Below are 22873 nucleotides of genomic sequence, written 5' to 3' on the forward strand. Positions count from 1 at the left end.
CTTCTTATCTCCCTGCCCTGTCTTTTGCTTCCCAAGTAAACTATCTTCATAAAATTCTGTCTCAGGCTCTGGCTTCTGTAAAATCCAATTAATACAAGAATATGATGCAAATCCCCAGTGAGATATAAAAGAAACACGGGGCCTCCAAATATTAACTCTTCATTATTCCAAACACAAATATATTTCCTTATCTGCAGTAGTTCTTAAAGTATAGATGTGTTAGCTAACATTAACCATTATGAAGTGCCTCTGCATTTTACTTCAACTGTATGCAAATGTATGTAAATACAAGCATTTCATTGTGGACCTTGGCTGTGGGAGGAATACACCTTCCATTAGAACACAGCTGTTATAGCAGAACCCAACGGGCTGTGGCTGCAACACTCTGAGCCACTGTGGACGTCTACACGGCCTCCTTCAGACCACCAACCCTGCTAAGAGAAGCCCTGAGCAGCCAGCTCAGCTTCAACATCAATGACTCGCTGTAAAGAGCGAACATTCTCGAAAGCACTCACTTGTCTTCTAGAGATGCAAGTGAAGTTGGTAAGCTCCCAACTTCAGGAGCTGGGGCCAGGACAGGGAAGGAAAGCGGCCAGGAGACTGGCAAGCACCACGAAGCCACAGTGAAACAGAGGAGATGAAGAGAATTTTTATTGGAATCCGGAGTATAAATGATGACACCATTGTTTGTTGTTAGGAGAATCATATGCTCCTGTGGACATTCTGGGTTTTCTCTCCAGAACTTAACGGCAAACATCCCGCTGTTCCAAGACTTCATGTGCAGTTATGTATCTGACACAATATGAGATCTTTTTCTTTTTATTTATTCATCTCTCATGCAATACATCCATCCCAACCGGTTTCCTCTCAGCACCCCCCCCCACCACCGCATCCAGGGGTCCTCCATTTCCCTTCAGAAAAGAGCACGCTTCCCAGAGATAGCAACTGAGCATGGCATAACAAGATGCAGCAAGACCATGCATCTTTGCTGCTGAACTATAATTAAAGACTCTGTGAGTCAAAAGAGTGCTTCTCCCTTGATTAAAGTACGAGTCGACACCACAATCTATGCGCACTGATTGTCCCCTGCAGAGAAGATGGTGCTGTCTATGCAGGATGAGGGTAGCACAGGAACCCATCCCCACACATGTCATAAAGCCACCGTTTCCTCCACACTTCCCAGTGTGAGGCACTGCTGCAGTGTTTGACATTAAGAAGCCTAAGATTTCCAACTTCTAGTTAGAATCATTTTTAAAAATAGAAAATGCCTAGAAGTCATTATTTAATTTTTCGGTGTCTAAAACTTTTCTTTTCTTTTCTTTCTTTCCTTCCTTCTTTCCTTTTTTTGTAAAATAGAATTTTAAGTATGTCGCCTTCACAGTGAATTTAATGTACCAATATTTCCATTCAAATGACATTTCTACTTGAAGTTTGATATGGTTATATATGAAGCCAAATTCCAACTTTTTATCAACTTTAAAAAAAAATCATTCGAACCCTTTCTCTAAACCTTGAATTGGGGGTCTTTGTGTTCCTGACAGTGAAATCAGACTCATGGTCTTCAGATCTGAAACACGCGTGTCACTAGGATGTCTTCGGGTCAGGATGCTATGAGGGCAGTAGCTGGGTAGCTTCACTTTTCCAGAAGGTTCTGACCCTCTTGAGCCCCGACGGACATCATGTTCTTTGTTTATATTCGATTCGGCATCTCCCTTCTGGCTGGGGGACACCCACCAAATGCAGACAACTCTAGAGAACAGAAATGTAGAAGAGATACAGAAACGAAGAGATGGAAGTCAACAGCTTTACTTCTGTCTTCCCCGGCTGTGATTTCTAAAAGGTACGGAGCAGAGGCTGGAAAGGCTGGGAAATGCTCGTACTGCTGAGTTTCGAAACATCGAGCATCAACTTTACCGTTGGAGGTGTAGGGAAGAGAAAGCGGATTTATTTTAATAATCTCTCAGCTCCACATACATTCACCTGGGCCCACAGGCCTGCCTGCCTGCCTGCTGCCTGCCCTTCTCCTTAGCAGGCTGAAGGCGCTTTCTACATCCTGGGCTCAAAAGCTATGACACCTTGTGTAGGAAAGAGGACAACGTGACTCGGATACGGGGATCTGGCATGAGTCAGCTGAAATACAGCTGACACCCAATACCAAGGGGACTGGGTCAGCTAATGATGGCTGACGGTAGATGCCTGGGGAGCCCCAACGGAAAACAGAGTTGCAAGGATAGATGGCTGCTGCCGAGAGAATGCCACTTTGTGTGACTCTACAGAAACATGACCTTGGGGTTGGAGGGGAATGCCTTTGCCTTCCTCTTCTGTGGTGGTTTGACTAAGAAAAGTCCCCCACAGCCTCAGTATTGGGACACTTGATCCCCAGGTAGCTGTGCTTCTGATATACACAGAAGTGTATCACTGGAGGTGGGCTCTGGGTTCAGAAAGCCTGGCCAATTCCAGGTTACTCTTTCTGCTTTCTGCTTGTGGGTCAAGATATAACTCTCAGCTCCCTTTTCCTGCCGCCATGCCTGCTGCTTGCTGCCATGTCTCTCCAAACCATCATGGACCCTTATCCCTTCAGAACTATAAGCCCAAACAAACACCCCCTTTTATGAGTTGCCTTGATTGTGGTGTTCTAAGGCAGAGACAGAAAAGTAGCTAATATGCCTTCCTACCTGAGCTCTATGTGGGAGTCTGCTTGTGTGCCTGTGCCTCTGCGTGTGGCCTTTGCATGTCAACCTGTGTGCCAGTAATTATGTCTTGTCTCTACATGGTTCCTTATATTTTTTTCAGCCTCCCAGCCTTCTATAGCCCCCCTTTCCTCGACTCTGGAGCTTGGACCTCACATCTGGCTATACTCAGTCACTGAGTGAAAAGTTGGCACCTGCATAGGTTACTTGGAAACGACTTGGAGCTGGTGGGCAGGGGACACAGCCACACTGTTAATATGACATCATGTGTGGATTTGTTTTGCTATGGAAGAGGAACGTCTGAGTTTGTAGGGTAAGGTGAGGAGTATCAGCTACTGCTAAAACCACAGAAAGGATTCTAAGGTTTAGAGATATAAAAGGCTCGGTCAAGTCTTGAGCTTTGTGGGGGTCAATGAAGACTGATAAAGGAGGGAGACACAATTTAGGTAATCAGCCTTTTTATTTTCAAGGACACAGAACGGATCCCCTTAAACGAACCAATCTATTGACAGAATAAATTGCATAGTTCATGAAGCCGAGTGAAGTTGAACCCATAGTTACACATGAAGACCTATGTGCTTCTCTAATGAGAGATGAGCAGGATTTGTTTTCTAAGGTGCTGGATGTCCTGCTAGTCACTGGCTGGAGGTTGCAGGCTATATGGCCTGTGAGCTCTCTCCAAGCTTGGCAACACGGCAACTCCCTCCCTCTGGCGAAGGGCACCTTGTTCTCTTAGCTGACCTTATCTGGAGAATGTCTCTAGAGGCCTGGTGCCTGAATTATCTCTAGTGTGAACCCTGGATACAGTTCCCCAGCAGAAGCTTTCTCCCTGCTGCCCTTATTGTAATTAGACAATTGGGCACAGATGATAACTAAGACTTGTACTAGCTTTCTATGATAGGAACGTGCTGTTTAGTGTAAATTAGGTAAATTCCTCAACTACTGTCCCCAATACTATATATCCCCTATACTCTGGACTAAAGCGTAGATAATTCACTGATGTTATCTCTTGGAGGGCTATCTCTGTCATACTCACAGGTTGGACAAGGTCCTTCTTGTCACTTCTACCCCCCTTGGTTCCTTTGGCCTCCTTGGCCAGGTGGCCAACTGGCTTTGGGGAGAGGAAGGGGACCCACACTAAAGATTTGCAACCCTAAAATGCTACAATGGAACAAAACCACCTGAACCAGTAAAATACATGCCTGACACTGGAGTGGTTTCATGGATGGATGCCAGGCTGCCAACATCAGGCCACTGGTGTGGCATACAGCTTAAATAAAGTTTTGCTGCATTTCCTTGTTATTTGGTTCATAATGAGAAAGGAATAAAATTATATTTATTTTTTAAAAGGAAATATATGGTCGTGGGGTCACAAGGGTGACAGAATGGCCCTGTACCTCACCTGTGCAGCAAAACCAGAGCTGATCCTGTTTGTCAGGGGCATAGGTGGCTTTGTCCCACAAAGCTGTATGAGAGATCTGGCCACACTCCCCTCATCGGCCATATGGTGGAGTGGGTGATGGCGAGGTGCCCCCCTCCTAGCTCCACCCTTTGCCACCCGTGGCAGGTGGGAGAACTGGTCCTGGTTCTCAACCAACTGCCAGCACTCGGGCGAACTGGCCCTGCACCTCTCCTGGACAGCTCAGCAGAGCTTTGTGCTTACTATCTTTACAGGCGGGTTTGGGTTTTCTGCATCTGGTCCCCTTCTGAATGGACCAAGGACTACTACACATTCAAAGCAAAGAGTTCATGTATAAACTACTGAAGACCTTTATATGGAGCCAAGGTCAAATTTAAGGGATTCCCTCAACACATGGCTAGTACTGAAAGCCACATGTTGCTATCAAATTGTAATATTACAAGTCCATAATAATGCTAGTAATTCTAAAAGCACTTACCTGCTTTGGTAATGGGTCCAGAAGGCTGCAGTCATATTTATAAAGCACTAAAATAATACATATTTGGATCTCTAGCAGAGCAAACCACCTGAAGGAAAAACATAAGACAATTACTTGTCTCTAAAAGATGCATGAATACGTAACTCTTCTTAATACCACATATTCCCATGGAGTGGTTGGGGATGGCTCAGTTGCTTTAGATGATGTATAAAATGCTTAGTTATTAGGCAAACACAATAAGAAAAATCTGCTTTTTAAGATGTATTTATCTTTGAGTACATAGGTAGGTATGTCTGTGTGTGCATGTGCGTGTGCACAAAGTATGCATGCATCCTCAGAGGCCAGAAGATAACTAGGCACATGCACATATATATAAACCAAAAGGAAACCCAAATTTTACAACTGTATCTTAGCTAAAGGAAAAGATATGATTTACCCAAATTTAAATATTTGGACATTCTAGTAGTATTTTCTCTAGTACCCAATGAAGGTAAACTTTTGGCAATGGCAAAATAAAAGTTTTAGGCATTTACTACTATGTTGAGTTTTCTTCCGTGGCTAACACTAGAATCTGGCCATCGGTGACACTCTGTATTTTTTTTTCAGAGTCCTTCAGAAGCCAGCTGAGATATGTTCATGCTAAAGAATGTTTTCCAACACTTCCAGTCAAATAGTGAAATAATGAGGTGTGCTATTTATAACAGATTTGGCTTTCACACTTACAGAGACAGGAGTGCACATCTAGGATGACAGCTCACTCATATACAAACATGATGAAAATTCCTCAAATACTTAGCACTTGCAGGGTTTCCCCATTTGTCAATACTTGTCTGGACACAGCTGCAGGGGCTTTGTGGAAAATGAGTTCCTAGCAAACCCAGCACTGCCAAGACTGGGGTAAGAGGTAACGGCAACAACCAGGCCAAGGGGATATGGCAAAGGTGGGCACAAAGATGCTGCAGGGATCCGGGGTCTGGAGGGAACAGGGACATGGATATTCATGCAGGCAAACCTTGAGATTGACCTTCAGGAAGGACATAAGCAGGCATGGTGACTAATAGTATTTCAGAGCCAGGGCACCAAGAGAGGGATCATGGGGGCCTGGAGACAGCTGGGCAAGCCCTGGGCAAGGGTAACCAGGGGCTTACAAAGGTACAGCTGAGTTCAGATTAGAGGGCCACAAGTCCTGACAGGATAAGGGTGTGATTTACAGCTGTGGTTCAGGCTCCTAACCAGAGTGGTGTTCACAGACATTCCAGAATTCATCAGTGCACGCTAAAGATGGATGAAACAAGAGAGTGGTGGGGAGCCAGGTTAGGTGACAATAAACTATCACTTGCGGACCTGGGGTCCACGGGAGAGAACACAGGTGGGGCGCCAGAGGTGGGGTGAAGTTGAGTAAAAGGACAGCGCCATCCTGGATTTCTTGGAAGAGAGCAATGTATATCAAAGAAACAGAATGCTTACGGAGTGCTAGGACCAGCTGGAACTATTTCCAGTTCAGATGCTCTGATTTGGAGTGAACTTTTATTGTTGCTGTTGTTTCTGTCACTGCTGGTTTCAAGGCCAAGAGGTCCTAGAACCCCATATGCAATCCAAGGCTGTCCTCAAACCTCCTCAGTTTTCCTGAGGACTTGGATTACAGGTGTGGCGCCACCAACGTCTGGCTTCTCTCTGACTTTTCGAAAGGAAAACCTCTCTCCCTTCTTCCCTCCTAGAAGTCACTGCAAGCGATGCCAGCTAGGGCTGGAAAACTGTCTCTGTTGCCAGGAGCAGGAGCTGTTCCGTGTATTCCTGGTTGCTACCAGCTGCAGCTCATGAAAATAGAATGCTCTTGCCCTGGAATTCGGAGATGGCAGCAGGCAGGCATAGTTACAGAGGCATCATGCACTGAAGCATAGCTAGTCAAGGAGAGGTGTCTCCCCAGCCTCATCTTAAAGAATCTCTTAAAGAATCTTGGAGGAAAATAAAAATCAAGTCTGTGGCAGGAGGCAAAATAACCCTGAGTCAATGGTTCTCCAATATTAGCATCCGCCAGAATTTCCTGGGAGAATTGGGATGGCAGAACTCTCCACACCTTACCCTCTGGGTTTCTGACTCCAAAGATGTGGGACAAGACAAAAGACCTGTGTTTTGTGCAGATTTCTAGATAGTACTTCCACTGGTGGTGTGGCGGCGCCCACAACATGGAAATTGATCATCTAGAGGAACTTAGTGAAGAGAAGCGAGGAATGCATGCTGGGAGGTGTAAGTTTATCGTTCCTTTTAACTTTAGTGCCCAGTGTCCACATGACAAAGAATACATGAAACAGTTTGGCTGAGGCACCAAACTTTTGACTGAGGATAACAGTAAGTATAAAGAGGAAGATGAAAGGTAAACACTTTGTGCTGAGTGAGAAAAACCAAAGGGAAGAAGATATGGAGATCAAGGATGGTGTCGGAGTGAGGTGGGGTGAGGAAATGGTTCAGAGAAGAGGGTTGTTGTTCTTTCGGAGGACCACAGTTTGGTCCAACAAGGATGTTGCCTTGGCTCTGAGCCATCTTCCTGACCCTAATCTCTCTCTCCTCTCCTCTCTCTCCTCTCTCTCTTCCTCTCTCTCTCTCTCTCTCTCCTCTCTCTCTCTCTCTGTCTGTCTGTCTGTCTCTCCTCCTCCTCCTCCTCCTCTTCCTCCTCTTCTTCCTTCTCCTTCTTCTTTTTTGAGACACGTTCTCAGTCTGGCCTCCAAATCACAGAGGTCTGTCTGTCTCTGCTTCCCAAATGCCAGAGTTAAAGCCATGCACCACCATGTCCAGCCCACCCCCAAAGAATGCTGCTGGATTCAGTTCTGGCATTTGCTGAGTTTTATTTTAAGAATGTGATTTTTTTTAAAAAAAAATCATTTAATTTTTATTTTTTAAGTATGGAAGTTTCTGTTTTGGTTGAATTTATGCCTGCATCACATGTGTGCAGTGGCAGCTGAGGCCAGAAGAAGGCATAGGATCCTCTGGAACTAGAGTTGTTAGCTAAGTTGTTGGCTACCAGTTGGGGGCTGGGCACTGAATCGGGGCCCTCAGGAGTAACAAGTCCTCTTCACCCCCGAGCCACCTCTTCAGGGTTTCTGCATCAGTTGTTCATAGGAAATGTCGATCTGTCTGTTGTTTGCTTTGTAGCGTTTCTGGGCGGAGTTGAGTGTGGTAGTGCTGACCTCAGCAAATAAATTAGGAAATTCTCGCTCCATGTTTTGAACAAGTTTGAGAAGGGTTAAGATTCCTCAGAAATGCACCCAAAGGCTTTGGGTAAAGCAAAAAACACCTAAAAAGAGTAGATGGGAAGAGATATTCAAAATCAGGAATGATAAAATTAATAAAAAAGACAGGGAAAATACAACACCTAAAAAGAGTAGATGGGAAGAGATATTCAAAATCAGGAATGATGACAGTAATAAAAAAAAAAGACAAGGAAAATACAAATAATCAATTCTATGAAAAGTTGAGTCTTTAAAAAGATCAATAAACCTTTAGCCAAATTAAAGAGGAAAGACCAAAATTTATAAAATCTGAAATGAAAAGCAAGTCATTACAACAGACATTGGGGACATTCAGAAAATCTTAAGGACAAACTTTGTTCACAAAATAACATCAGGTAACTACAATATACACAATTAAGAACATAAAAGTAATACACCAAAACTTTGGTGGGTACTGAGAGATGGTGAATTTACTGTACAGATATTTTTCTTTTTTCTACTTATCTATAACCACGACTGTTCTAATAGCTGACAAAACTCATTTTAAATGTAAAAGTAAGTTCATGGCATTTTGTAAAAGGGGAAAAGATATATTTATAATACTGCTCTCCAATTTTGAAAGAAAAAAAATGTCACATGTCACTATGGAGAAGCTAAAATCAAAACTAATTTCTAAATGTATATGACCTACCAAAGTTAATCACGATGAAATAAGTAACTTAGGCACTAACAACCAATGAGATAGCAGTAGTTAATCTCCTGACCAACAAGAGTCAAGGGCCAGATGGATTCACCAGAGGATTATACATGCAGCACAACCGCATACACAGACTCACAGTGGCTGGGGCTGAATGCCAAGATCTGCACAAAAATCCCAGCAAGGGTTCTGGAGGGACCCATGAAGTCCCAGCCCTCTGTGAGAGCTATTGGTAACTGATGGCTACTTGGAAAGGGAGAGAGAGAGTAGAGTCAGTTTTCTTCAGGGATGTGATCCAGGAAATGCACCAATAGCCATGCACATACAGGCAGCCCTATGTAACTCAGTGGTATTTTTTAATGAGAGAGAGAGAGAGAGAGAGAGAGAGAGAGAGAGAGAGAGAGAGAGAGAGAGAGAGGAGGGTAGAGGGAAGGAGGGAGAGAGGGAGAGGGGAGGGAAGATACGAAGTTGGAAGGGAGAAGTGGTGAGATGGTAGAAGAGAGATTGGAGGGAATGAGGAGTGGATATGATCCAACATTATGTGTAAGTACGACTGTTAAATAAAATATTGAAATGAACAATCACAACAGAAAATGACAGATACTATCAGTTTCTCTGTCTAAGTTCCTCTTTATTTATCTGGCAGGAAATGACTACTCTAGAAGTCTCAGTAAGAATCCTAACACCTAACTTTCTTGCTTCAAACACTCGCCATCCCCTAAACTAACAACTATAGGAAGGAAAAGAGGGATCTGGGTTTGAATGCGCTGGTTCACTGAAGGTGCAGTGACCCACATCAGTAAAGAAAGCCACAGAACAATATGGCTCTTCGTGTGAAAATTAAGACTATGAGAAAAGGAGGGGGAGCGAAGTCATGGCAAGACAGCAGCCAACGGCTGACACTGGGACCTAGTACACTTTAGTTCCAGCCCCATTTTCTGAGGAAAGAAACTCTCTGCTTGTATTTTGAGACAGGGTCTCACATGGCTCAGGCGGGCCTTGAACTCCTGATCCTCCTCCTGCCATCTCCCAAGTGCAAGGATTACAGACATGCACCACCATGCCTGTCTCTGAAATCCTCTTTCTGAACAGGGGAGAGATGGAAATACCAAAAGAGCCATCAGTAGCTCAGTTGGGTGATGTGAGAGACATCCACAGGAAGGGGTTAAAAGAGGGCAAACCCCTCTGGAAATGTCTCCTTTTCTCGCCACAGAAAAATACCCTATCCCAGGATCCTGTGCATCACAAAGGGCTTGAGTTTGTATTCAACACATGAAACGGGGAAAAAAAAAAAAACTCCTTTTCTGAAAATTTTGCCCAGAAAAGACCAAAGTGCTAGACATTATCCCTGGGCTGCTGTTCAGTAAACAGACTTAAATCTTAGCCTGATAATGAAGACCAGAATTAAGTGGCTAGGAGAACAAGGACTGCCATTCTTTTAGTGGCTTTTGAGTCATCTTCTAAATGAGTCACAGATGGTTACCAGGGCACTAGGAAAAGATAAATGTGGGTAAAAATTAATAAGGGGTTCTGGCAGCTTGGCTGGGAGTCTTTGACCTAATGATACTTACCCACCATCTGATCTCATCCCTAATCCCCTTTTATAGACCCTGGCAGTCATGTCCATGCTGTGAGAAAATATTAGAATGCATTTCTAAATGTTTAGAAATGCTGAAATTGTTATATAAACAAATGCTTTCATTTAATTATATTTAACTAATGGAATTTAAGGGACACAACTATTTACCAAACACATTCCTCAGAATAACACGTTATTTCATTCAAGGACCATTAAGTCCCCGGGGTTTAAAATTTGCTCACTCTTCAAAAGCAATGTGCTGTTTCTCTGCATTAAAGTGTAAAAACTATTCCTGACCCTTCTCAAATGCAAAATTATACAAAAATAATTTACTAATATTATAACCATAAGAATTATTTTATCTGCATGATAAAGATACAGGAATGAATGTTCTGAAAGCTCACAAATCCCAAATTGTAGTAGCTTTAATACTAACAAATATGTACGCTGCATTCCTATGGGAGTTTTTTTCTTTGCAGATAAACAGGACCATACCCCAGGAAGACAGATTTTCTTGAATGTTTTTATATTGATTATTCCCATGTAGTCTAAAAGCCTTTTTGAGCTCCTATGTCTCCACAATGCTATAGAAGTTGTTCTACATATAAGTCCCCTATTACTTACCATGTGCCATCTTCCTTTAAGTAGAGCTAGTGTTTTATTAAATGTTTGTATTACATGCATGCATATAGGAGGGAAAAGTCATGCAAAGATCAGAGGACAACCTTTGGCAGCCAGTCCTGCCCTTCTGCCTTTGTGTGGATCCTTGGGATTGAGCTCAGACCACCAGGCTGGCACAGCAAGTGCCTTTACCTGCTGAGCCATGTTTCTAGAGTTTCTAGACCAGGGCTAGTTTTCTATCCTGCCACATCTAATCTCCCCAAACACAGTAAGCTTTTTGGAAACATTTGGTATCTTAGAATCTGCAGTTTTTAACATGACCTGAGTTAGAACACAAGCTTTGTGGAGGAAGGGGGTTCATCTGATTTGTTTTCAAATCATTCTGAACATTTCAGGTAATGTCCGAATGTATGCTATGAGATGTAGCATACATCCAAGTCGTCACTGAATCAGTGAGTAATCATTGCTCGAGAACCATTTAATTGGTTGACTGACTACTATTAATCTATATTAGCTGAGTCCACGCTTTTAAGGTATTTTTCGATACCTTTTCCATTGGTAATGCAAGACACATTAATGACTTTGTAGCTTAGCATTGCCTTGGGATACATGAATACCACTCCACCTGCATGCAACACACACACACACACACACACACACACACAGAGAGAGAGAGAGAGAGAACCATTTTTTACTCTTACAAGATAAATTTCTTTGTCATATTTCAAATATTGAAGCCTCATTCTTATCACACCATCTTATCGAAGCATTTATTTCTTGGTATAGATCACTGTCAACCTTGCTAAGGATGAGGGTCTTTAAAAATATTCATTTATTTATGTGTGGGTGTTTTCATGAGTTTATATGTGTCACAGTTTATATAACCCAGATCTCAGAAAACTAAGGTTATAGGCAGCTGTAAACCACCTGAGGCAGGTGCTTAGAACTGAACCTATATTCTCTGCAAAAGCAATAGACACTCTTAACTGCTAAGCCAACTCCCCAGTTCCAGAGTTGTTATTTTACCCTGGAATTTAACCCATAGCATCTGCTAGAGCCAAGCAGATATTCTCTTATAAGGGTGGGAACCAAATAAAGGCAGCTTGCTTTTGATGGACATCACAGGGGACAGATAGGGAAAGCATGATAACCCGCTCTCAGAGAGTCCCATGCAAGAAAATTCTTCACACATAATCCCAGCTTTTCTCCCACTTGAATCTCATAGCTAAATATGAGTCTGTCTACTATCATGGGGCTCATTCATTTGCATCCTATTATCATTAAGAAGTCTGATAACTCACAATACTTCCTCCTGCTTGTTTATATCTGGAGGTCTGGCCTTCATTAGCAATAGAATAAGTGGAGTTTTTAATTAGTGAGGCTTTTAAAAATAGATCAGACATACTCAGCATTTTTGTTCAATTCGTAGAGGATGGTTACATGATATTTTTTTCTTCCCTTCCTATGATGTTATAAAATAGTGCTACAGGGAGTTTGATCACATGATGTGAAGATGTGCCTCTGTCCTTCCTTGCCTGCCTAAGGCACCTTCTGATTGGTTAAATCAGATCTAAATGGCTAAGAGCTAAGTAGGAGAGGATAGGCAGGACTTCCCGGTAGAGATAGAAACTCTGCGAAGAATCAAAGAGGCAGAGATTTGCCAAAGAATGCGAGGAAGTTGAACATATCATACTCAAGGAAAAGTACAAGCCACATGACAGAAAATTGATTAATATAATCAATGTATATAAATTTAAGTTTTAAGAGCTACTTGGGAATAATCCTAAGCTAAGGCCAAACTTTCACACTTAATAATAATTCTCCGTGTCATTATTTGGGAGTTGGCAGTCCAAAGAAAGACCAGATTACATTGGTACATTGGTGTCCAATGTGGAGGCCTGTATATCTAAGCTAGGGTCTGTGAGCAGATGGCATGCTATTCCATGTGAGAATATATAGAAGTGCCTACCAGAGCTCAGGCCAGCAATTTGCCAGAACTGGAGTGGGTGGCCATGGCTCCCAGCCAGTGCCCATGGGCATAAGGCTCAGCTCTCATGGACCCAAGCAGGACAGAGCCAGCCACCAGTGCCATGTGCTAAACAGAGCCTTTGAAATAGCCTGCAAGATACACATAAAGGCTTTGCAAACATTTTTAAATTTTCTCCGAGTTTCTCTGGGAAGCCTGTAAATGCTCATGTGCATCTAGTCCTTCCTGCTAGGTCAGTCACAACAGTAGCCTGGCCCCTCTAAAAGCTTGCTCATTTGATCGAGAGGGCTGTGTAAAAGAGCTAGGTCCAGACTGAGAAGACCTCTGAATAGGGACATTATGTTTGAAAATGTACTTAGGTATGGAAGAAAGGAAAGAAAATAGAAATAGACAGTCAAAAAAATAAACAGCTTAAAAATAATAGTCTTTAAAGAGAGAGCAAAGTAATCTAAAAAGAATAAACCATATAAGGATGAAAAATATAACACAAGGAATTTGGACCCTATATAATGCTTAATTAATACTTAATTTTTAAATGCTAATAAGCAAAAAACAACAGCTGCTGAGAGACACTGGATTGTGGAAAAAACTACTAAATTAAGCCAACCCGTATGTTTTAAGGATGTCTTAACTTCGGAATGGAATTCAGGAAATGTGTTATGTTGGGGGAGTGGTTATACCTTTGTTTCCTGTGGAAACAAAACTATGGATTCGATCAAATTAATAAAGATCAGAATTGACTGGGGAGACCTCCTGAAAATCTTAGCTGCTGTATAAGCTGATCTGTCGACATGGGAACAACTCTGAACCTGGATGAACCTGGATGAGACATAATAAATCTTCTTGGTTACAGAGTCCTCGTGACATTATTATATGCCATCTGCTCATATAGCATGGATGGAGATTTATATTACAGTTTGGTTATGCAGTCCAAAGAGATTTATAATGTTGACAGATGTCTTTTAACTGCTCAAACATACAGCAGAGAATCATCTTTAGGTGATTTGCTCACACTGCCTATACCATAGTTGTGTTGTGCTATGTTGTGTTAAAGGATCGATTATTGAATCTACTTTTAAATTAAAAGGCAACTACTAGTCTCAAATATTTATATTGGTATGGAATTTTTTATATTGATACAAATTTAAGGTTATTTTTTGTATAATATACTGTTTATATGTTTCTACTCTTATTTAAGGTATTGTACTTAGAAGGCAGCTTATTTAATAATGTAAACATTCTAGTCCTTGAAAGCTATTATTACAAACTGTTTGGGATAATTAAGAAATGTAAGTTAGTAATTATTTATGACAGTTAAACTTGTCATCATGTTAGGTATGTTCATGGTTTAACAGAAAGGTATTTTAGATAGACAGGTGGTCTTCAAACACTTCAGAGATCTACAGATTATGACATTGAAGATGTTTTAATAACATAAAGCTTTTCATGACAGTGACATATATCTGCTTTTAGCAGCAACAATCTCCTTCAGAAAAGATGATGAGCATCAAATCTCCATGTGGAATTTGCTCTAAATGTGACAAAGCTAGCCACTGGGCAAGAAACTGCCTTTGCCTCAACTGCTGATAGTATGCTGTCCAAACTGGATGAGCAGGACACAAAGAAAGTCAACTGCCAAATTTTGCCAAGACCAAATAGGCCAGTCCTTCAAAGTCTGTCATATATTATAGGCCTCTGCATTCCAACATTGTAGAGGAACCTTGGGTGACTGTCTAGGCAGTCAGCTGTCTCTGTCATTTCTATAGTTTTGGAATGTTCTTGTTCTTCACTCCTGTTTATTCAGGTAATATTTTATCCTTCTCAGATACCTGATGGATTTTATGATTAGTTATAGTTTCACTATTTTCAAATTCAAAAAAGAGACTCATAAAAGAGATGTAAACTTTATAAAGGTTAAGAGACATAAAAACTTGTTTATCTGAGAAAATATTTTAAGGTATAAAAAATATTTTTAGGAAGGTAATACTAGTTATAATAAAAAGTGGTCTAGGTATAGAATTTTGGACTCACTAAGATAGGATAGATATTAGAGTACTTTTTTTTTTAATTTTCCAGATACAAATGGGCTAGACATTGTGAATGTAATTTTCTTATCTGGTAATTCTTATTGTGTATAGTATTACTGTGTTAGAGTTAAAACCTTTCCTTTTATTTAGGCAAAAAGGGGAAAATGTTATCAGATAATCTTTTTGTATACTATAAGATGTGTCTCTGTTTTACCTCACCTGCCTAAGGTACCTTCTGACTGGTTTAATAAAGATTTGATTAGTTCATGACTAAGCAGGAGAGGATAGGTGGGACTTTTTGGGAGAAAGAGGAACTAGGCAGAGGAATCAGACAGGCAGAGATTGCCAGCAAGATGCAGAGGACATCAGACATACATTATGGAGAAAAGGTAACAAGCCCCATGGTAGAACATAGATTACTATAAATGGGTTAATTAAAGTTTTAATAGCTGGTCAGGAATAAGCCTAAGCTAAGGCCAAGCTTTCATATTTAATAATTGGTTTCTGTGTCATTATTTGGGAGCTTGTGGTCCAAAGAAAGTCCAAATCCAGGAAAATGCCACTATTTCTAAGAGGTGCTCCAGCTCTGCCATTGTGTCTGTTGGTTGTTGATGGCTGTAACAAGTACTCACTTAGCTACATCAGCAAAACTTTCTGTGTTTACCCAAGAGAGGGACTCTCATGGAACCCCAATGGCTGGACGGCCATAAGTCTCTGTTTATGATGGAATTTAATGGTTAGCTACATTGCAGGAGACTTTCTTTGACTCACTGAGTGTTTTGTGCATGAGAAAATAAGTTGGCCTCTGATATACCCATTAGGAATGGCTGTCATTTGCTGGTGTTTATACTAAGGATTTATAGGATTAAATTCCCAGTGGAAAGTTCTCTTGGTGTACACTGCCCAAATGAAGTCATTTGCTTGCCTAAACAATTTTTATTTTATCTCTCTTTAAAAACAAAATGCTTCATGAGTAACCTGTCTAAAATAAGTGACAGAAAAAAAGTGATATTTTGAAACAGAAACTTAGTAGAAAACTAGACTTGCACAACCCCAGAGAACCTAGACAACAAAGAGGACCCTAGGAGAGACATACATGGATCTAATCTAGATGGGGAGTAAAAAAAGACAAGATCGACTTAGTAAATGGCTAGCATGGAGGATCATGGGAGAGGGTAGAAAGGGAGGGAGCAGAAAGAGAAGGAAGTAGAGAAAAATATATAGCTCAATAAAAACAAACAAAAAGACAAAAAGATTTTTAAAAGCAGGTAAGACACAGCCAATGTTTGTGTTCACCTTGTAGAGTCTGATTATACAAGGGATATTTTTGCCATGTTTCATAGTCAGAATTTCCAAATGAATACTTTTTTTTTTTTTTTGGTTTTTTGAGACAGGGTTTCTCTGTAGCTTTGGAGCCTGTCCTGGAACTAGCTCTTGTAGACCAGGCTGGTCTCGAACTCACAAAGATCCGCCTGCCTCTGCCTCCCGAGTGCTGGGATTAAAGGCATGCGCCACCGCCGCCCGGCCCAAATGAATACTTTAATATCTTCCTCCAACCCCCTGTGCTACTAATTTAGCTATTTGCACCATCTGTAATAGCCACATATGTTCAAAGAATTCAAATTTTGGTTTTCAGAAGTAACATGGGGAGGTAGAAGTTTATTGCATCTTACAGTTTACAGTCCATCATTGAGGGAAGTCCAGGCAGGAATCTGGAGGCAGTAACTGAAGCAGAGAACATGGAGGAACATTTTTTACTGGCTTGCTCCGCACAGCTGGCTCAGCTACGTTTCCTATACAGCCCAGAGCCACCTGCCTAGTGGTAGTATTGCCCACAGTGGATTGGGCCTTCCCACATAAATCAGCAATCACAAAAATGCCTAGAGGCATCCATTAGCCAATCTGATGGAGGCAATTCCTCTTTGAGAACTCCCCAGATGTGTCACATTGACAATCAAGATTAGCCAGCACACCAAGCCAATGTTCATAGTCAATCTTTCTCAACCAATCCTTATCCAATCTGGCTCAAGCATCAGTAAAAACATAAGCTCAAGCTCCTCTGTGCTGGTATCCCTTTTGGTCACTCTATTTCCTCAACCTAACAGTTCTTTTTTCCCTTCAAAGGCCACTTTTCCTGTGAAGTCACCAAGATCCCCCTAAGCAGCTACACCTCTGTCTTGAATAGTATGGTGTGCAGCATTGCTAGTCTCTATTCCTTGAAGCTATTTACAAATCCAGTGTCCTTGTCAACAGCAAGTGTTCACCTCATGACAGTGGAGAATATGGCTCTCTCTCATATTCAAATCTCCTGAGGTACAGAGGACACTACCTTGCATATGGGAAGGATGCAACATATACTGAAAATATGATTTTTGTCCAAATAAGATACTACTGGTTGAGCTATAGTTTCGTGGTCTTCATTGTACCCATTAACTTTATACTCAAATAGATGTCTCTTAGCCTTAAGAGCTCCCAGGGAGAGTGATGATAGTTCCTCTAGGGAACAATACTTACCAGGCAATTGTTCTCCACCAGCTCCTACTACAAGTGTCACTGTAAATACTGTAGTACTTGGTTTAGGTAACAGGCTCAAAGCCAAAGATGAGTAAAAGAAACTCATAAGGTGTTATTAAGTATTTATATGAAGAGACCTGAAAAAGTAGCATCTACTGTTTTCAAAAGAATTACAACTAAAATAATGACTCACTAAGTGACAAGAATGATGGACTTCTCATTGGGATAAGAACTGCTTCTCTGGGACTGGAGAAATGGCTGCTCTTGCAAAGTACACAAGTTCAAGCACGCACATCACCATGTCATAATGGCTGGTAACACCAGATCTACGTGTTCCGATGCCCTCTTCTGGCCCTGGTGGGCACCTACACATGTGTACATACTCACACAGAGATACCCACACACAGACATAAATTAAAAAGTAAGATAAATCTTTTTCTCTTTAATGAACTGGTTTTCTAAAGTGGCAATCATGAGAGGCAGAATGAAAGAGGTGAGTGTTGCTGCTGTTGTACTGTTTAAACTTTCCTTATGCACTGTCTGGCAGGCATTTATAGTGTCTGGCTCCTGTCAGTGAGGTGGACCTGTGAGCAGGTATCCAGCATGGAACCTCTCCCCAAAACTGTCTTTAAAATGTGGACATTGATCATCAAATAAAACAGGAACTAGACAAGCTCTTCAGGATGCTTCCATACGTGACACAGCGGTGTCTATCACACAGACCCAGGATCTTTCCATATCACTGCTCTCTCATCCACAGGCTCCAGCCTGTCATAAAGGTGGCTGCTCTAAACCCTAGCTGATTTGTCTTTGTTGTTGTTGACGATAACAATATTTTCTTGGGGTGTAAGGGGTAAAGTGAACCTCTTTTCCTAATTATGTAAATAAAAGTCCCCTTTTGCTTTGATTGGGTCATTTTATGTCAACTACCTAGTGTAGAATTAACACCTGTCTGCAGGGAAACACCACGTACCAAGCTGCTCAGATTTAGGTCCCTGAAATCAGTTCTAAAGGGGAGGTCAGAATTTTCATGGCTGGCTAAGACTGAATTAAAATCATTTAGGGAGAGATGTAACTATAAAAATCATATTGATACTCTAAAACACACAGAAAGAGGAATAGAGTTAATGCTTTTCAGGATGATTGTGAATATGATCTCAAATTACTATTGAGATGACAATGAATGACTTTTTAAATTAAGAAATTAAAGTTTGTTAAACATACTTTTTTAAAGAACCTGTAATGATTTCCTGAGTGGGAGAATTACAAATAAATGACAATATTTCTCCATCTTGATCTTCTTCAATGAAGAAATGGGAGTTACCTAATGTAGAGTGTGAATCTCACGAGGCACAGATCATGTCCACCTTCCCCAGTGCCTATGCTGGGCAAAAGGAAACAGTTACTGTTTTCCTGTTTGGATAAATAATATAAACAGTCCATTAAATGATAGAGACTTATGCTATCATAACAGGTGCCGAGTGCACTGACCGCAGATGCACTGAACTATACAGAGTGCCGAGGGGAAGGCTCTGCAAGGCAAAGGAACCAGATAAAGGACCACATATCAATTGCTGCCTACGTACAAGCCAGCAATGTCCAGAACCCTAGCCAACGTCTATGACAGCACTGTAGCCAAGCAAATGTACTCCTTTGCTCTTTAAAATGTGGTTATCTGCTTGGAAGATAACTGCAAGGCCAGCACAAGGACCCACGTTTATTCCCAAAGCTTACATTAAACACACATGCATGCACACACACAGAGAGACACACACGCACGCACACAAATACAAACACACACACCAAACAAGCAAAACTCAGGCATAAAGGCATGCACCTTTAATCCCAGGGCTGCAGAGGTGGGCACAGGCAGATTCTTGGGCCTACCTGGCCTGCCAGCATAGTCTACTTGGCCAGTTGAAGACAGACAGCAAAAGACCCCGTCACAAAGAAAATGTGTGGAGTACCTGAGGAAGAACATCTAAGCGTGTACTTTCATCTGCACAGACATGTGTGTGCAAATGCATTTGCACACATGCTTCACATACCCTCTGATGATATGCACACGTGGGCAGGTAGTGCTTGAGATTGCCCGTCCATGAACTGTGGAGGCCCCAATATCCCCTGGTACCAGCTAGTGTAGTGTCGTCTCCTGAGGTCTCTCGTCAGAAGTCACCGCAGACATTCCCATAGACACCCCACCCCGCCACTGCCCAAACAAGCCAAATGTGCCCTCCTAGATTTCCCTGTAGCTCAATCATAAGGGGACTGGGTGTCACGCTCCCCCCCCCCCAGCCACTGTCTTTTTGTACACTTTCTGCATCCACGCTGTCCAGCTGTTGCACTAACCTTCCGGGACACTGGAACTTCCCGCCTCCAAAGGCCATGAAGCCGTCCAAGAAAGCATTCTTATCTAAATTTGCCTCTTTCCAGCGTTCCTGTGGGAAGAAAATACTTTTTTTTCCTAAACCAGCCTTATATAAATAAGCTTAACTCTACTTCTCTGGGCTAAAAATGATGCTGTACAGCTAATCCTTGCATACAAAGTTACGGCGTTGTGGGTCATTTTTTCCAACCTGTTATTAATATCAGACACAATTGTGGTTTTGGAACACGAACTTATAAACAAGAAAGACTTAACAAGAATCCTATTAAGTGGCAGATGTAAATGACAACGTAAATCACCTACAGAATTGACCTCAGGGGAGGAAGGCTATTTATAACACGGTCTCAGGCTTTATCATAAAATTAATCATAATAATAAATTTAACAGCAAGGCAGCGACAAGACTGCTTGCCTGGAGGAAGCCTGGGACGTGGAATAAATACATCTGGGTGCCAGTGCTCCCAGACTTTCCTAAGGGCAAGGCATGAACTAGATGAACTCTTGGAACGGCGCGGGCCTGTGATTCCCCAAGCAGATGAAGCAACAGATCACCATTTTAATTTGCTGTGTTTTTATTTTGTAGGCTCCTTGGAAACCAGTAACAGAAGCAGTTGCCCAAGAAACACAAAATAAGACTTCCTTCCAGCAAAGCCAGGGCTACTGACTTTCATATTCTTTCCTAATTTTGTATAAAAGTCCATCTTTGAGGATGCTCATTCCACACTCCACTTGACCTGTCAATGGTGTGACATCTACATTGAAAATGCTATTGGTCCATCACAGCCAACTTTGGACACGGTTGCCAAAAAATATGGCTACTTACTGAGACATACTCAGTTAATTTATATATTTAAATTCTTATCGAGAAACAACAGAAATTACAAAGGATAATACATATTGAAAGAGAACACTTACAGGTTTGAATGAGTCAGGTTCAGGAAAGTATTTTGGATTTCTATGTAGCCAGAACGGAGACACCATCAATAGATCACCAGGAGGAACCGTATGACTCTAAAGTAGAAAAATCAGCTTCAAATAACTTATTTTGAAATAAGTTTTAAGGAGAGTTTGGATCATTAAAAACAAAGCTACAGCTATACTGTGAAAAAGAGACATTTTATAGTAAGTGTGAGAAAAACCCAACTTTCCTAGCTACGTCAATCTGTCTCTGTCTCTCTCTCTGTCTCTCTCTCTTTCTCTCTCTTTCTCTCTCTCTGTGTCTCTCTCTCTTTGTGTGTGTGTGTGTGTGTGTGTGTGTGTGTGTGTGTGTGTGTGTGTGCGCGCGCGCGCGTGCGCACGCGTGCACATGCATGCCATGGCATATGTGTAGCAGACAGAGGACAACTTGTGGTTGTTGGATTATGGGAACTGAATTTAGGTGTCAGGCTTGAGACATCTCACCAGCCCCAATGTTTTAGATTCAGGGTCTCTGGCTGAACCTGGAGCCAATCATTCCAAGTTGCACTTGTTGTCCCCCAAGTCCCTGGGATCTGCCTGTCTCTTTCCCCAGTACTGTAATAATGAGTGCTCACTGCCACACCTGGCTTTTGTTGGGGACCTGAACTTCATTCTTGCAAGACAAGTCCTTTCACAAACCAAGCAATCTCCCCTTTTCCCAGGATAGATCATTTCTATGGTCCAATTAGAAGATGACTAGTTTCCAATTCTGATTGCTAGTCACTTGTACATGTTTGACTATACAGAGGTAGATATTAGTTAAATGTCAGCATTTTATTTTCTTAAAGATTTATTTTATTTTGATTACGTGTTTGTCTATGTACATGGGGAGTCTAGAAGAGGGCACTGAATTCCCCTGGAGTGGGAGTTTTAGCCAGTTGTGAGCTGCCATGTGGGTACTGGGAGCCAAATCTGGGGCTTTTAAAAAAGCAGTACATGCTCTTAACCACTGAGCCATCTCCCCAAATCTAATTTTTTAATATGATGTGTATGTGAGTATATATGAATATGCATGCTAGTGACTACAGATGCTTCAAGAGGGTGTCAGATCCTCTAGGCCTGGCATTGCAGGCAACTGTGAGCCACCCAGCTTGGGTACTGGGCACAAAACTAGGCAGGCAAGGGATGCACATATACACACAAATACACACATATGTGTATGTATACATATGTATGTGTCTATGTGTATATACACACACATGTGTGTGTGTGTATATACATACATGTGTATATATCCATGTGTATATACAGAATGGTGAATATACAAAAAGACTGATCACCACTCTTTATTATTATTAATAATTAGTATAATTAATTAAGCAGTCATTGTTTTCACTTGTGATAATTTTTTAAATATAAATGTTCAAACTTTCAAAAATCAACAAATCAAATTCAATAATATGTAAAAAGAATCAGTACAGAGAGGCTGAGGAGGCACCCTTTGTCAATCCCTGTGGACCTCTATCCTCCAGAGGCATATGCACAGAACGTACAAAACATATACACAGCACATACCACACATTCTATAATCAAGTGATTTATAAGGGAAGTGAAAGCCGATTTAATATTTGATTATTAATCAATGTAACCAATATCAATAGGACAAACATGGGAAAGCATATGGTTCTGTCAATTGATATAGAAAGGCAAGAAAGAAAATTTAGCACGGATTTATCATGATTAACAAAATTCTCAGCAAAAAAGAAATAAAATGTCTTGAATTTGACAAAGAGCATCTATAAAACTTCTATACCCAGCATGGCACTTAATGGTGAAAATGAAACCACCTTGTAAATGAAAGCCCTTGAGACCAGGAGAAAGGCCTGCTGGACACTTTCCATTGTCAACAGAGTGCTGCAAACTACAGCCAGTGTGATTATAAGAAAACCAAAGGGCAGAAATAAAAATAATGCTTACATCAAAGAAATCACCAAAATCTACAAACATTCCTAGCTATTGGCTGGGAATACAGTTTGGTAGTCGAGTGCTTGCCAAACATGCACAAGGTCCTGGGTTCTATTCCTGTTACCCCAGAAAGAAACAAAGAGCAATCGTATTTCTGAAAATAAGTTGCATAAAACTGAAAACCAAACTTTAAACAACAGCAAAAGACCATAAATATGCCAGACAAAGTGGATAATAACTTACAACCCTAGTACTTTTAGAGACCGAGGCAGGAAAGTCATCACAAGTTCGAGGCCAGGTTGAGGTACACATGTGTCCCCCTCAGAATAAGCCCCCAACACCCTACCCCAAATTACCACTCACAAAATTTCTAAAATAAATGAAAT

At 41.4% G+C, this 22873-nt stretch overlaps 1 protein-coding gene across 3 annotated transcripts in view; it reads right to left on the reverse strand.

Moving 5' to 3' along the window:
• Positions 1-815: 815 nt before the first annotated feature.
• LOC119823934 (24-hydroxycholesterol 7-alpha-hydroxylase) overlaps positions 816-22873 on the reverse strand; it is an 87513-nt gene continuing 65455 nt past the window's right edge. Inside the window, exons 9-13 of one of the 3 annotated variants that reach the window (XM_038344068.1) lie at positions 20541-20636; positions 19590-19678; positions 10084-10140; positions 4589-4676; positions 816-1749 (exon numbers count right to left, since the gene is read on the reverse strand). In XM_038344068.1, the coding sequence (XP_038199996.1) occupies positions 1678-1749; positions 4589-4676; positions 10084-10140; positions 19590-19678; positions 20541-20636 (402 nt within the window). In that variant the 3' untranslated portion in view covers positions 816-1677. Of the gene's footprint in view, positions 1750-4588; positions 4677-10083; positions 10141-18901; positions 19208-19589; positions 19679-20540; positions 20637-22873 lie in introns of those variants that run through there. The other 2 variants (XM_038344069.1, XM_038344070.1) reach the window with 2 other exon arrangements.

The sequence above is a fragment of the Arvicola amphibius genome, chromosome 9 (genome assembly GCF_903992535.2).
Source record: "Arvicola amphibius chromosome 9, mArvAmp1.2, whole genome shotgun sequence".
Lineage (NCBI taxonomy): Eukaryota > Metazoa > Chordata > Mammalia > Rodentia > Cricetidae > Arvicola > Arvicola amphibius.